Source organism: Bos grunniens, chromosome 16 (assembly GCF_055505025.1).
Source record: "Bos grunniens cultivar Pamir isolate PY7600 chromosome 16, Bosgru_T2T1.0, whole genome shotgun sequence".
Lineage (NCBI taxonomy): Eukaryota > Metazoa > Chordata > Mammalia > Artiodactyla > Bovidae > Bos > Bos grunniens.
The window spans coordinates 42,015,256-42,031,488 of record NC_141180.1 but is presented as its reverse complement, the minus strand read 5'-3'; the positions used below and the strand labels follow the sequence as shown (position 1 = coordinate 42,031,488).

The 16,233-nt window shown below is 37.5% G+C and overlaps 1 protein-coding gene across 27 annotated transcripts in view; it reads left to right on the top strand.

Moving 5' to 3' along the window:
• Nucleotides 1–16,233, top strand: part of PRRC2C (proline rich coiled-coil 2C) — a 95,318-nt gene that overhangs the window by 46,176 nt on the left and 32,909 nt on the right. For all 27 annotated transcript variants that reach the window (XR_015143488.1, XR_015143485.1, XR_015143486.1 and 24 more), the window contains 5 exons: nucleotides 4,028–4,197; nucleotides 4,626–4,875; nucleotides 6,161–6,371; nucleotides 7,606–9,864; nucleotides 12,276–12,484. Coding sequence is in view for 22 of the 27 variants with exons in the window: in XM_086344701.1 (XP_086200827.1) it covers nucleotides 4,028–4,197; nucleotides 4,626–4,875; nucleotides 6,161–6,371; nucleotides 7,606–9,864; nucleotides 12,276–12,484 (3,099 nt within the window). In the remaining 5 variants the exon portion in view is untranslated. The remainder of the gene's footprint in view (nucleotides 1–4,027; nucleotides 4,198–4,625; nucleotides 4,876–6,160; nucleotides 6,372–7,605; nucleotides 9,865–12,275; nucleotides 12,485–16,233) is intronic.

Here is a 16,233-nt window from a genome sequence, read left to right as displayed (position 1 = left end):
GTAGATGTTTTTGTTTGGGAGACTGTACATTTCATCTAGGTTATCCAGTTCATTGGTGTACAGTTGTTCATAGTTCTCTCATAATCCTTTTTATTTCTGTAGGATTGGTAGTAGTGTCCCATTTTCATTTCTAATTTTAGTAATTTGAGTCTTTTTTTCCTTAGTTTACTCTCCCAGCTAAATATTTGTCAATTTTGTAGAGCTTGTCAAAGAACCAACTTTTGTTTTCATTGATTTTTCTCTATTTTTCTGTTCTCTCTTGATCTCTGCTGTGAATTTTATTTCCTTCTGGTACCTTGGGTTTGGTTCTTATTCTCATTCCTTAAGTCATAACTCTGGGTTATTGATTTTGAGAGATTTCCTATTTTTCCTTAATGCAGCCATTTATAGCTATAAATTCCCCCCTTTACTTTTCTTGCATCCGGTAAGTTTTTTTATGTTGTGTTTTCGTTTACATTCATCTCTTCGGTATTTTCCAACTTCCCTTGCACTTTCTTTTTTAATTTTTTGGTTGTTTAAGAGTGTTATTTAATTTCTTGGAGAAGGAAATGGCAACCCACTCCAATATTCTTGCCTGAAAAGGCAATAGACAGAGGAGCCTGGCGGGCTGCAGTACATCAGGCTACATGACTGAGCATGCATGCATGAGGGTGGAGAGAGATGGGCTGGTAGCAGTAAACTGGTAGAACTAAAAAAAAAAAAGTTATTTAATTTCCACAAATTTATGAATATTCCTTACTTCTCTAGTGGTTTTGAACTTCTTTCCATTTTGGTTAGAGAAAAAACTTTTCTATATCTGTCTTTTGAACTCTTTTGAGAGTTAATTTGGGTCCTAACATCGTCTGTTCTGAAAATGTCCTTGAAAAGAATATATATGCTGTTTTTGAGTAGAGTGTTCTGTATATGTCTGTGAATCTAGTTGGTTTGGTGGTGGTTTAGTCACTAAGTCATGTCTGACTCTTTTGACCCCATGGACTATATAGCCTGCCAGGCTCCTCTGTCCGTGGGATTCTCCAGGCAAGAATATTGGAGCGGGTTGCCATTTTCTTCTCCAAGGGATCTTCCCGGCCCAGGAATCAAACCTGGGTCTCCTGCATTGTAGGCAGAGCTACAAGGGAAGCCCAGAGTTGGTCTAGTTGGTTTAGTAAGTCCTTTTTCCTTACTTCTTTGTGGCTGTTCTATTCATCATTGAGATAGGGTTGTTGAAGCTTCTGAATGTACAAGTATGTATCCCCCAGTATTTTGCATCATACTTTTTTTGATGGTCATGTTACTAGGTGTGTAAATGTTTATAATTGTTGCGTCTTGCTGTATTGAACCTTTTATTAGTATTTAATGACCTTCTTCGGAGAAGGCAATGGCACCCCACTCCAGTACTCTTGCCTGGAAAATCCATGGACAGAGGAGCCTGGTAGGCTGCAGTCCATGGGGTCACTAAGAGTCGGACATGACTGAGCGACTTGACTTTCACTTTTCTCTTTCATGCATTGGAGAAGGAAATGGCAACCCACTCCAGTGTTCTTGCCTGGAGAATCCCAGGGACGGCGGAGCCTGGTGGGCTGTCGTCTATGGGGTCGCACAGAGTCAGACACCACTGAAGCGACTTCGCATTAGCATTAGCAATGACCTTCTTTGTCTCTTGTAAAACTTTGATTTAAAGTCAGTTTTATCTCAGTGTAGCCACCCTGCTCTCTTTGGTTACTATTTCCATGGAATGTCTTTTCATTTTCAGTTTATTTGTATCTTTGGATCTAAAGTGAGTTTATTGTAGATATCATATAGTTAGATGACCTTCAGTTCTATTTTGTCAGCAAAATAGTATTGGCTTCATACATAGATGCTGATTCTTTTACTCTTTTCTGATTCCACAGCATTTAACTAAATGAAATCTCCTTTGTTTATACATGGGTTAATACCTCTAAAACTTAAAGTTGAATAGAGTTTAATGGGAATTTTGGATTGTCATAATTAAATGACTGCTCCGTTCATAATTTCATATTTGTTTTTCTACCAGCTTAGATATATAAAAGCTTTCATAGGTTATCTATATGCTTACCAGAATGCTTCCCCTCCCCACCCCCCCAAAAAAAAACTTTGCTGGACTTCCCTGGTGGTCCAGTGGTTAATACTCTGTGCTTCCATCACAGGAGGCATGGGTTCATACTTGTTGATGTGTGGCACCGCACCCCCCCACCCCCAAAAAAAAGCCTTTGCTAGCTATAATCAGCTGATGTGTTCTTCCCAAAATTGGATCATAAACTCTAATTAATAGAACTATGCTCCAAATTTAAAGTTTCATCTTAGTAGAGTTAACAGTGATTTAAGATAGAAATAGTTTTATTTCAGTACATTTCTGTTATGGAAATACTGAAATTTTTTTTACCGTAAAACTCATGCTGTTTCTATAAGACAATGCTGCTTGAAGTTATAAAGCTATTTAAAGTTTTCCTTTAAGTTTTTAATCTGTATTCTAAGTTGCCTTCAAATTTGGTCCTTAATGTCACTATAAAGAGAAGTAAGAGTGTTTTATCTCAACTTTTTCTTATCTCAACTTTTTTAGAAAATAAGATATAGCCCGTGCAGATTGTTTAGTTACCACATTTCACAGATTTCTTATATTAAGCAGTCTAGAGATAATTTGATGTTGATTATGGGCTTTTATTATGTATCCTAAGCACTTAGCTCAAAACACTTAAAAAAGGTAAAGCAAAAGTTCTCACCACAGAAATGAAAAATATTTTATTACTTTAAAATTGATGAATTCTGAAAGAACAATCTTTGAGAATTTTATTCGCAATTAGTGAGAAAAGACCATGAATTAGAAATAAGGAAATTCCTTTAATTAGTCATAGTTTTACAAGCAAATACATGTATTGACCCTGATTAATTTACCATCAACAGCGACTATATATTGTACATGGACTAATTTTAGTTTTGTTTGTAGTGATCATTATTTAGTGGCACTTGTATTTTCATTCACATTTCATATGTCCTCTGATGGCAATTTAACTTTAGCTGGGTTTACCAGTAAGGTGTACCCATTTCATTTTTAAGTGTTGCACCTTCTTGGCTGTCTTTTCCCTCTTAATATTTTATCATTTTTAAAACATTTTTAATATCGAATGTAATACAAAGTGTGACTTTTGATTCTTTACTGCGTGGTTTTACATTGACTTTACATTAGCTTTCCCCTTAAAATTCACCTCTGATTCTCTAAGAAAAGAATTTATAACATAACATGGCTTTGTAGTTGTAACAAATGTCATTTTCTAGAATGAATATAACTCTGGTTTTCTTTGGGATGAGAACTTTTTTTGGTTGAAGGGATGTGTGTGGTTCTCCTTTTTGTGTATCATAATTGATACCCTTTACATAGAACAATGATTTATATATTTGAAGATACTGGTGATCATTTGGTTGTCATGATCATTCGTTTTATGATCATTAAAATGAATGATCATAGTTAAATTCATTATATTATCATTATCATTATATTATTATATTATCAATTATATCAATATATCAATTATATTATCATTATAATATTATCATTAGTTAATATTATATCTATAGATAATAGTCCCCTAATCAAAAAAATTTTATAAACCAGCATGTTCTATTTTAAGTATTTATAGGCCATTCTTGTTTTCATCTAAATGCTAGTGAACCACAAGTAAATGTTGACAGTAGTGTTAATATTTATTGAAACAGTGAAAAATAGAATTTGAAATGGTTTATTATCACAAAATATCAAATACAGACTTTTGTATAATAAAGCATCTGGGCATGTGAGTTCTGTCTTAAGAATCCAGCTTTGAGAAAATCTGAGGTTTTGTTAAACTAATGTTACCTCATTGCATTGATGGTTACCAATATTAAAATACAAAATGGTGTTTTGGAGTAAGGATACTTTCTTCCTCATTAGCTTTTAAAATATGTCTGATTATTTCACTCCAATATGAACAGCATGTATTAATGTTAAGTGTCATAGATGAGTATAATTTTCTTTCACCTTTTCTTTGGACAGAGGATGACCCAGTTTTCACTAGACAAGATAGCAATCGCAGTGAGAAAGAGACCATGCAGGTAGCACATGAACCAGAACCAGAATCAGGGTCTCAGCCTCGGCCTGCTGTATTATCTGGCTATTTTAAACAGTTTCAGAAGTCTTTACCACCACGATTCCAGCGGCAGCAGGTAACAATAAAAACATTTTATCTTGTACGTGTGTTTGAAAGGTTTATTGTTCAGTAGTATGAGAAATAATTTAACATAAAATTCAAAATACCCAAAACATACAAATTTCCTCTGAAAAGTTTGCCTCTTTTAAATTAGTAAAAGTTTGTTGATATGGGCTTTATACGTTCCTTTTTTTCTGCCTCATCTTCCTTTCTAGGAAATGGTTTCTTGCAGTAAAATCAATGAGTGATTAGTTGCTCAAGTATAAGGCAGAATGTCATAACTGAACCTGTGTTCTCTTGTCTTGCCATCTCTCACTGTCAAATGTGTTTTGAGTTCTTTTCCCTTAGGATTTCAAAAAAGTCTGTTTTCCAATATGATTGGTTGTATTAATTTATCACATGGAACTAAAGGCTCAAAATGTGAGATCCTGCCTATTTTTTCAGGAACAGATGAAGCAGCAGCAGTGGCAGCAGCAGCAACAGCAGGGTGTGCTTCCGCAGACGGTTCCTTCTCAGCCATCCGGCAGTGCTGTCCCTCCACCACCACACAGACCTCTTTACCAGCCCATGCAGCCTCACCCCCAGCACTTGGCTTCCATGGGTTTTGATCCAAGGTGGCTCATGATGCAGTCATACATGGATCCTCGGATGATATCAGGTAGACCTGCCATGGATATTCCACCCATTCATCCTGGTAAGTTGAAATTGGCATTGTCTCCTGGCTTACTTGCAGTTGTGCAAGTTTAGAGTTTTTCATTTTCCCCACAATTTTAGTCTTACTTCCTTTGAGAGTGAAAATCTAGTAAGAACTTGTATAAGACTTCTTAGTCATAAAATGATATATCGTCTTTGAGCACAGAGTAGTTAAATTCCAGTTACTATACCAACAGTGTGGAAGACCAAAATACTGTACTTTCTGTTTTGTGAATATTACTTCAAAAATTTCAGATGGAAAAATTACTATCTTAGTTATAATATCTATTGTTTGCTGCATTGTTTTCATTCTTTCAGGTGTTTCAGCATTTTAATTTTATGCATATGTTATATATTACAGCTATTTTTTCTGTCATTTACCAGCCTACCACCTGAATTTCCTAATAGGTTAGCTAGAAACAAATAAAATAGCTGTGTTTATCAGAATAAATTCAGATAATCCAGCACCAAGATGGTACAGAGGAAAATTTAGAGGGGATAAAAATACAATCAAGAATTACATCTTGATTTTAAAATTTATACTGAAAAAAATTTTTTAATTTATTTATATTAGTTGGAAACTAATTACTTTACAATATTGTAGTGGTTTTTGCCATACGTTGATATGAATCAGTCATGGGTTTACCTGTGTTTCCCATCCTGAACCCCTCTCCCACCTCCTTCCCCATCCCATCCCTCTGGGTCATCCCAGTGCACCAGCCCTGAGCACCCTGTCTCGTGCGTCAAACTTGGACTGGCGATCTGTTTCATATAGAATAGCATTGAAACATGTATATTATCATATATGAAAACTTTAAATTTAAGAGACATAATGTATGGCATACTGATCAACTAATTAAATTAATAGAATTTTCTATGGGAAATGTTTTTCTGAAAATTCATCACTTGGTGGTAATTCTCAAAATGTTCAACATGCACAGAGTCGTGATACTTATTATCTGATTTTTATAGGCATTATCTTTTCTTTCCTTTAAAGTAAAATAGACTGTTCTTATGGTTTTGCTTGTGTTGCTTCCTGGATTTTTAAATCTATTTATTTAACAGCAACAATAAAAATCTCATTCACAGAAAAATTCAATTTTCACTGATGATTTTTTGAGTTAATCAGTTTTACTTGCCAAAAGTATTTCTTTAAATATAGAGATGTCCAAATAGTAATTAAGTATTAATCTGGATACTGTATTAACCTGGATACCGTGTCTATAATGATTCTGTTTCCTTTGTTTTCTCCCTGCACTCTGATCTTTTTGTGATCTTTTGTGTAGGAATGATTCCTCCTAAGCCACTAATGAGACGAGATCAGATGGAAGGGTCACCAAACAATTCTGAGTCATTTGAGCATTTGGCTCGCTCTGCAAGAGATCATGCGATTTCGCTCTCTGAGCCTCGAATGATGTGGGGGTCAGATCCCTATCCTCATACTGAGCCTCAGCAGGCCACCACTCCCAAGGCAGCAGAAGAACCTGAGGATGTAAGGTAATTATTAAAGTCATTAGCAAGCCAATAGAATATTGTGGGGAAATGAAAACTATGTAGACTCCCTGGAGATCATTCTGACTTAGGACTGAGCCACAGATCTGATTTTCTACCATTTAATATGCCTTATTTCATTCTAGGATGTATTTTCCTTTGCCCAGCATTTAGTATTAATTGATTAGGGCATTTTGCGACATAGTTCTTTCTGTACCCTTATTTAAATACTGAAATTTAGTGGTAGCTGTCAAAATTGTCAAGATTCTCCTGTACTTGACATATAGTCTGGCTAAAGTGTTGATATAATTCTTCCACTTATTGAGAAATGTTAGACATTTAATTATCAATGTCTTATGGAAGTTTTCTAAGGTCAAGTTAAGGGTAAACACTAATTTACTGTTACTTTGAAGTATCAGACAATTGGTGATCTTCAGTAATTTATAATGATAAGTTTGAGCTTTTGCCCTTTTAAGGAATTTGTTTTATGATGTTTTAAAATTCTGATTCATTGGGAAAGATGGACCTACTCTAGTGTACTCTGGTTATAAGTGAAAATTACCAGTTTTGATAGATAAAACTTTCACATAAGCATGGTCTAAACTTCTTTTTCTCAAGGACTGAGTTTCATTTCTTTTTAATTGAGGGGAGTAGAAACATAACACAATATCTACCCTCCTGTCAAATTTTTAAGTATATAGGACAGTGTTGTTAACTGTAAGCATAACATTGTATAATGGATCTCTAACTTTTTCATCTTGCACAACCAAAATTTTTTACCCATTTCATCACAACTCATTTTCCCCTTCCTCCTACTCCCTGGTAATTACTTCTTTATGGACTAGTTTTATTATATTAATAGTTTATAGTTTTATTATATTAATAGTTTGTATAAGTGGGATCATACAGTATTTGTTCTTCTGTGACTGGTTTATTTCATTTAGTGTAATATCCTCATCTATGATGTAGCATATAGCAGGATTTTCTTTCTTTAAACAACATGCTGTTGTATGCATATACATGTTCTTAACCCATTCATCTGCAGTAGACATTTGGGTTGTTTCTATCTCTTGGCTCTTACGAATAATGTTGCACTGAACTTTTTGTAGAGACATAAGGTTCTTTATGATTAGGACCCATTTTTGTTTTTAAATTGGAGGGATTATTTTGCTGTACATGTACATATGAAAAAGATTTTTGCTGTGATGGCTATTAATTCTTTGAATTCTCATTATCATAGGCCTGAAGCTCCATTGGATCAGGAACAGATAACTGCTGCCTATCCTGTAGAACATGGTCAGTTAGAGGTTCATCCAAAACCAGACTTTGTCAGAGAATCAAGTGAGACAGACGTACAGAAGTTTTTAAGCAGATCAGTGGAAGACATTAGACCTCGTCATACTGACACAAATAGTCAGTCTACTTGTTTTGATGTACCTGATCAAAAGACTATAACCACTCCTCAAGAAGAGCGAATTTCAGCGGGAGAAAGTCAGCCTGCCAGGAAAAGAAGTGTTTGCCATGGATCTAACCATACTCAAAAATCAGAGGAGCTGAGGAATGAGCCATCTGCAAACATTCCTAAAGTAACTAGCAGAGGTATTGATTCAAAAGAACCAGCAGAAAGGCCAGAGGAAAAACCAAAAAAAGAGGGCTTTATCCGATCTTCTGATGGACCAAAACCTGAGAAATTGTATAAATCTAAATCGGAAACTCGTTGGGGCCCAAGGCCTAGCTCCAACAGAAGAGAAGAAGGTAACGACAGGCCTGTGAGAAGATCAGGTCCTATTAAAAAACCTATACTTAGAGATATGAAAGAAGAACGGGAGCAAAGGAAGGAGAAAGAAGGAGAAAAGGGAGAAAAGGTCACTGAAAAAGTGGTGAAACCTGAAAAGACAGAAAAGAAAGAACCTCTTCCTCCACCACCCGCACCACCTGCAGCACCAGTTCAGCCACAGTCGGTTCCACCACAACCTCAACCAGAACCAGAGAAGCTTTCTTCAGTAGAAACTTCGCCTTCAACTTTGGTACAAAAGCCACCTCAAGATACCGAGAAGCCTTTGGAATCTGTAAGTAGTGTTGAGGTAGAGCCTGCAGTTAAAACCGTAAACCAACAAGCTGTCACAGCACCAATAGTCAAGGAAGAAAAGCAGCCTGAGAAAGTCATCAGCAAAGACCTTGTTACAGAGAGAACTCGACCAGATTCAAGACCAACAGCTAAAAAAGAATCCACTTTACCCCCTAGGACCTACTGGAAAGAAGCTAGAGATAGAGATTGGTTTCCAGATCAGGGATACAGAGGTCGAGGCCGAGGTGAATATTACTCCAGAGGGCGAAGCTACAGAGGCTCTTATGGAGGACGCGGCAGGGGCGGCAGAGGGCACACTCGAGATTATCCTCAGTACAGAGACAGCAAGCCACGAGCAGAGCACGTGGCCCCAGGGCCCCTCAGGCAGCGGGAAGAAAGTGAAACACGGAGTGAGAGCTCGGACTTTGAAGTTGTTCCCAAAAGAAGACGACAGCGAGGTTCAGAGACTGACACAGACAGTGAAATTCATGAAAGTGCAAGTGACAAGGATAGTTTAAGCAAAAGTAAGCTTCCCAAAAGAGAGGAACGGCCTGAAAGCAAAAAACCTATAAAGCCTCAGTCTTCTTTCAAGCCTGAAAATCATGTCCGAATAGATAACAGACCTCTAGAAAAATCTTTTGTAAGGGATGATGATAAATCTAAACCAGGCTTCCTTCCTAAAGGAGAGCCTACAAGGCGAGGCAGAGGGGGAACATTCAGACGTGGTGGAAGAGATCCTGGAGGTCGCCCATCACGCCCTTCTACCTTACGAAGACCTGCTTATCGGGATAATCAGTGGAACCCAAGGCAGACAGAAGCTCCTAAACCAGACATTGGGGAGCCACCAAGGAGACACGAGCAGTTTATCCCTATCCCAGCAGATAAACGGCCTCCAAAATTTGAACGAAAATTTGACCCAGCTAGAGAGAGGCCCCGAAGGCAGCGTCCTACGCGACCACCAAGGCAAGATAAGCCTCCCCGATTTAGACGACTAAGGGAGAGGGAGGCTGCTTCAAAAACCAATGAGGTGGCAGTGCCCACAAATGGCACAGTTAATAATGTGGTTCAGGAACCAGTTAACACTGCTGGGGATATTTCTGGGAATAAGACACCGGACTTATCTAACCAGAACTCTTCAGATCAGGCAAATGAAGAATGGGAAACAGCCTCTGAAAGCAGTGATTTCAATGAGAGGCGTGAGAGGGATGAAAAAAAAAATGCTGATTTGAATGCTCAAGTGGTGGTAAAGACGGGAGAGAATGTTGTACCTCCAAAGAGGGAAATAGCAAAGAGAAGTTTTTCTAGTCAGCGACCTGGCATAGATCGCCAGAATCGGCGTGGTAACAATGGTCCACCCAAATCCGGAAGGAATTTCTCAGGTCCTAGGAATGAAAGGAGAAGTGGCCCACCATCAAAAGGTGGAAAGCGAGGGTGAGTATTTTATGTTACCTATAATTACTTTTGCATCTTTTGGCGGGGGCAGGCGGTGGGGGTCTGGGGTATGCTACTCAGCTTGTGGCATCTTAATTCCCCAGCCAGGAATTGAACCAAGGCCCTTGGCAGTGGAAGCTCAGGGTCCGCGAATGGCTGCTTTTGCACCTTTAGAGAAACTAAAAGTATACTTCTTGGTTGAACTATGCAAAGGCATCAGTCTATAGAGGATCAAGACAGTCTTCTCCTGTAGGTGGTTTTTTTTTTTTCTATTCTAAAAGTGTAAGAGTGCTTGAGAAAGAGGTTGTTAGTGGATCACAGAAGTCCTTGCCTATTGTTCAGTTCAGTTCAGTCGCTCAGTTGTGTCCTACTCTTTGCGACCCCATGAATTGCAGCATCTCCCAAAAGAGTCCTGTTAGAAATTTGTAGCTTTGGGAAAATCAACACACCCAAGAACAGGACATATACAATGTCTTCCATTTGGTAGATCATCTTACTAATGATGAGTAGCCTGCCTTTCTTGATTTCTCTCTGGAAAACTGTGGTGCTCACAGGTGTCCTCTGGGACTTAAATTAGTATGTTGTAATCATATTCAGTCCCTCTGTACTGGTTTCTAGAGAGTGAATGTTGAAATTTAAGGATACATTATATTCCCTCTCAAGTTGCAAACCTACAGTAAACCATCTAGCTTACAGAGAGGCCTAGAAAGCAAAGTCCTACCCCACCACCAGGGCCACCAGTAACACAAATAGCATTTGGCCTGTTCTTTTTAAATATTAAAATGCTGATTATAGTAAATTATTTTTTAGTACTAAGAAAATTATAAAGTAGCATTATTTCTAGTTTTAAATCTAGGCTCTGGTACTTCTATTTGTATAAATTCTCTGCTTCATCACCAGTAAAATGAGGAGAAAGCAGCAGAACTTTAAAAATGTGTGACGATTCCGTGACATGAAATTTATGAAACAATGTAACACCTGGTATATAGTCAGCAACTATTATTATGGTGTGCCCATTTTTTAAAAAAACAAATTCCCAGATTTGCAGCCTGAGCTGATAAGAAATTTATACGGACAAAATATTATCTTAATCTGTATTGGTTAGATACACTTAGCATGTCAGGTTACCATATCAGTCAGTAAGAAATATTTTCACTTCCTGATAATGTAGAAAAAGTTCCAGGAAAGTAATACTACCAAGTTGTGTTAATTGAGTACCAGTTTAACACAGAATTTAAACCTCCCTTTAAAAGTCAAAAGAATAGGATAATATATATAGTTACATTAACAATGTAGTTGTTGACTATAACCAAGCTATTTGAATTTCAAGTAGTAATACTCAAGGTTTCAGCTACTTTAGCAAGTCTTTTGTACCATATACATGGTAGCAACTTGAACCTGCAGACATAGCAGTTACTGGCTATAGATTAATGTTTTCTAAGTGTCACATTTAGAAGAAATGAATTCATAGTTCACATGTTTGAGATCATGGTTTTTGTCAGGCTCTTGATAAGCTTTTATCTTGAGTAATACTATAGATTGAGCTGAAAATGAATTGATAAGCCCATTTTTCATGATGTATGTTCTTTAAGTTTTTATAAAATGAACCCAGGAAAAGAATTTGTTAACAGGAAAAAACCCTGTAGAAATATTTTTGGTTTGTGAAGTGAATTGTTTCCATATTAAAACTGGTTTTTAAAATGTTTATATATATATATATGTATGTGTGTGTATAAATCTGATTGAACTTTTAAAACAAAGACTTGTAAGCATAGAATTCTTTACACTTTTTTTTCATATACCGCCCTCTTGTGGAGAAGATCCACCCGTGAATACTTTGGACTAGCTTAGATCACAGAAGTTTTCTGCTATGAACAATGTCGATTAGCTTGTTTATAAACATAATGAACACAGTAAGAATAGACACAGTTAAGAACCTTCAGGGAATAATTAGAATTCTAGAATTTAATTGCTGGAAAGAACTCTTGAGGAGCTAGTCTTATTTCCTGTATTGGGAAGCTCCATCTTAGTAAAGTTGTACCCAACAATAATCACTAAGGCATTTCTATCCCACTGTTACTTCTTCTTAGATTGAACTTTAGAAACTGCCACTAAGGGCATTTTTCTTTTGATCAAGTATATGGAGACAGTGGGCTTCCCAGGTTGTTCAGTGGTAAAGAATTCACCTGCCAATGCAGGAGATGCAAGAGACACAGGTTTGATCCCTGGTTTGGGAAGTAGAAAATGGCAACCCACTCCAGTATCCTTGCCTGGAAAATTCCATGGACAGGTGAGCCTGGCGGGCTACAGTCTATGGAGTCAAAAAAGAGTCGGTTATGACTGAGCAGCTAAGCCACACGCCACACACACATGTGGAGCTAGTAATAAAATCTCAGATTATTGTTTTGTAGGCCATTTGATGACCAGTCGGCAGGCACAAGTGGTGCTGATCCTGTCAATGGCAGCTCTGCACACCATCAAGAAGGAGCACCTAATGGTACAGGACAAAAGAACTCCAAAGATTCTACTGGGAAAAAAAGAGAAGACCCCAAACCAGGCCCTAAGAAACCCAAAGAGAAAGTGGATGCGTTGTCACAGTTTGATCTCAACAACTATGCAAGTGCGTTTCAGATCACCTTTGTCTGTCTGTCTGTTGTCTGTCTGTCCATCTGTTACATTTAAGTAGATACTATAAATAAATAAGTCATCAAAAAAAGAAAGTTGGACTTCAAGGTAGACATAGAGACTGATGATGAATCACAGATAGAGCTCTAACTGAAATAACACCTTTTACCATACCTGTGAGTGCTCGATAAAATTCTAGTTAAAAATAATCCACAGTTTCACTTTTCTTAAGAAAGTAAATTAACCACTCTTCCTTGCTAAACGGATGTGGGGGGACACACAGAAATTCAAATGAAGATGCTTTGTATATATGCTGTGTTTGAAAAGAGAGAAGTGTTAACCTCAATGAATTATGACCTTGAGAAAATTGGTATCTAAGATACGGTAAACACAGAATAAATAATAGGATGGGAGGTAGTGTTGCTGTAGATAAATACTTTCAGAAAGCCATGGAGTGATGGGATGTCAAATGTGAAGGATAACACAGCCAGAAGGAAATGCATGATGAAGACGTTAACAAGGAATCTCTAAGAGTAGACACTTACACAGACGAATATTGGTATTTCCCATTCATTCAGATGAGACTTAAGCTCAAAATACTAAGTAAGATTGAGACTAGATAGTAGTAATGGGAAACTGGTTAGGTACTGTTGTTGTTGCATATTAGAGATGTTGATAAGAGTTTTCTTTCATCTAGTTAATGGTTGTTTATACATATTCAATTTGATTCAGGCCCAGGACCTTGACATTATTATTTATAGACCAGCTATTTTCAAAACGGGGTCTTTAGACCATCATCATCACCTGGAAGTTTGTGAGAAAAACAAAATCTTAGGCCCTACCCCAGGTCTACTGAATCAGAAACTCTTCGCATGTGAAGCAATCTGTGTTTTAACAAGTTCTCCAGGGGATTCTAATTCCATTGCACACAAACTTGAGAGCGAATTCTGGACTATCATTTTAGGATTCGTGTGGAAAAGAAAGAATCATAACTGTATGTTTTAAGAATGTTTAGATTCTTTAGAACTGTGGTTCTTAACAGGGATGATTCTGTACCCTAGGGGCATATGACAATTTCTAGAGACATTTTTGGTGTTGCAGCTGGTGACTAGATGTTACTGGCATTTGTATATTTATATATATGTATATATTTGTCAGCCTCAGGTTTTAGCTACAGCACGTGGGCTTCTCTCAGGTTGTGGTGCACGGTCTCTAGAGCTCGAGGTCTCAGTAGTTGGTGGTACACAGGCTTAGTTGCTCCTTGACCTGTGGGATATTAGTTCTCTGACCAGGGATTGAACCACGTCCCCTGCACTGGAAGGTGGATTCTTAACCACTGGGCCTCCAGAAAAGTCACCTACTGACATATTCGTGGGTTTAGGCCCAGAAATGCTGCTAAATGTTTTATAGTGCACAGAACAGCTAACTCACAATGTTAACAGGCTAAAGTTAGAAAGCTTTGATTTAAAGTAAATTCATAGGAAATTTGGATGCTTGTGTGGTCCATGAGAAGAGAGACTAGCATCCATCTAGACATCACATTTGGAAAATGACAAGTGAAGATAACAGAAGTCCACAGAACATGGCAGATTTGTCTTCTCAAATATTTGTTTACTAGTTTTTCCAAACAACTTCTGGAATATATTTGCAAAGTATTATTAAGACAATATAAAAAGGTAAGTATTGTTTCTGAATTTATAATGAAAATTGAGCTATTAGTTTTAACTTGTTGAAGTTTTGTGTTTGTTTTTTTTTTTTACAACATTTAAAAAATTATTTTTGGCTGTGCTGTGTCTTCATTGCTACAAACACCAGCTTCTCATTGTGATGGCTTCTCATATTGCAGAGCACAGCCTCTAGGCACACGGCTTTAGTAGTTGTGGGGCACTAGTTTAGTTGCCCCACGACATGTGGAATCTTCCTGGACCAAGGATCAAACACGTGTGCCCTGCCTTGGCAGGCGACCTCTCAGCCACTGGACCACCAGAGAAGTCCTTTAATTAATTTTGAGTGATCTTTAGGTTCTTTAAAATAATCTAAATTTCCTAAAATTAGTTCCAAATGTTACATAGCACCAGACAAGAACGTGGTGTTGATCACAAAGTATTGTTCTCATGTCCATAAATGCTTTACACAGTTGAGTGAACTATTCAAAAGGTTTATAAAGGAGCTCTTAGGCAAGAAAATGAAAATAATTAGTGATGGTATGACTATGAGGACAAGCTTTACACACACTTTCTAGTTTAAGTGAAAAACCAAGACAAATTTAGAATTATGAAGAGGTCTCTTTGAGTGCATAACACCCTTTGAAATGTTGAACTAAAACCTTGCATTGAGGTAAGCATATGCTCTGTTTTACACAGTTAATTTCATAAAGGATTTAAAACACAAATAGAAGTGCCACAGATAAATCAGAATCAATGTTTTTCCTTTTAAATCAGATTTTTGTTAAACAGACTAACAGTAATAGGTTTGTAAAGAGTGAAAGCCAATCTTAGTATTTTTTTCCCCTGTCAGTATTTCTATGAATGTGAATTTTTAGCTATTTAAAAAGAACTGTTTGCAGGTAGATTCCCTTTGGTCTACTCTGGGTCATATTCTCTTGGCAACCCCCGCAAGTTATCACCGTTCTGAATTGTATGTATATCATTGCCAAGCAATTTTTAGTTATGTGTTCCCCAATCACAACATAGTATAGGACTTTATGGTGCAGTGGATAGGAATCTGCCTGCCAGTGCAGAGAACTTGGGTTCAATCCCTGGTCTGGAAAAATCCGACATGCCCTGGAGCAACTAAGCCCATGCACAACAACTACTGAAGCCCTCATAGGGCCTGTGCTCCACAACCAAAGAACAGCGCCGGTTCTCCATAGCGAGAGAAAGCCCACACACAGCAACAAAAGACCTAGTGCAACCAAAAAATTACAATAAATTCATTAATTATATTAAAAAAGAATCCCTGCTTTAAAAAACCCCATATATTTATATTGTTCGCAAAATTAATTTATTTGAATTGCCTCACCCGTTTCTTAAATTCATTGTGTAAGCTTTATACCTGCAACCCAAAATCATATCACCTGGACTGTTTTTATTTTTCTTTTAAATGTTAATGGGTCTAAATTTCTTATACTGACTAGAATGTATAGGGTAATTTAACAAGGTAGAATAATTGTTCGGAGAAGGCAATGGCACCCCACTCCGGTACTCCTGCCTGGAGAATCCCATGGACGGAGGAGCCTGGAAGGCTGCGGTCCATGGGGTCGCTGAGGGTTGGGCACGACTGAGCGACTTCACTTTCATTTTTCACTTTCATGCATTGGAGAAGGAAATGGCAACCCACTCCAGTGGTCTTGCCTGGAGAATCCCAGGGACGGGGGAGCCTGGTGGGCTGCCGTCTATGGGGTCGCACAGAGTCGGACACGACTGAAGTGACTTAGCCATAGCAGCAAAATAATTCTTAGACAATGCATTGAAAGTGTATCTTAAATTGTTCTTCTGCTGTACATACATTATGATATATGTACATCTATATCACTTTACATTCCCATGGAACTTTAACATATTTCATGTTTTTAACAGCTCCACATTGTAGACAATAGTCTACATAAACTAAAGGCATTAAGAATCAAAAGAGCAGCTTGGCTTGTCAGTAGCATGTTGTTAGCAAATCAGCCTCTTAGAGCTTATTGCGTCCTTTGAAAAGGGGAAACAATAGTAATGCCCACTTCTTAGAATGGTTAGATGC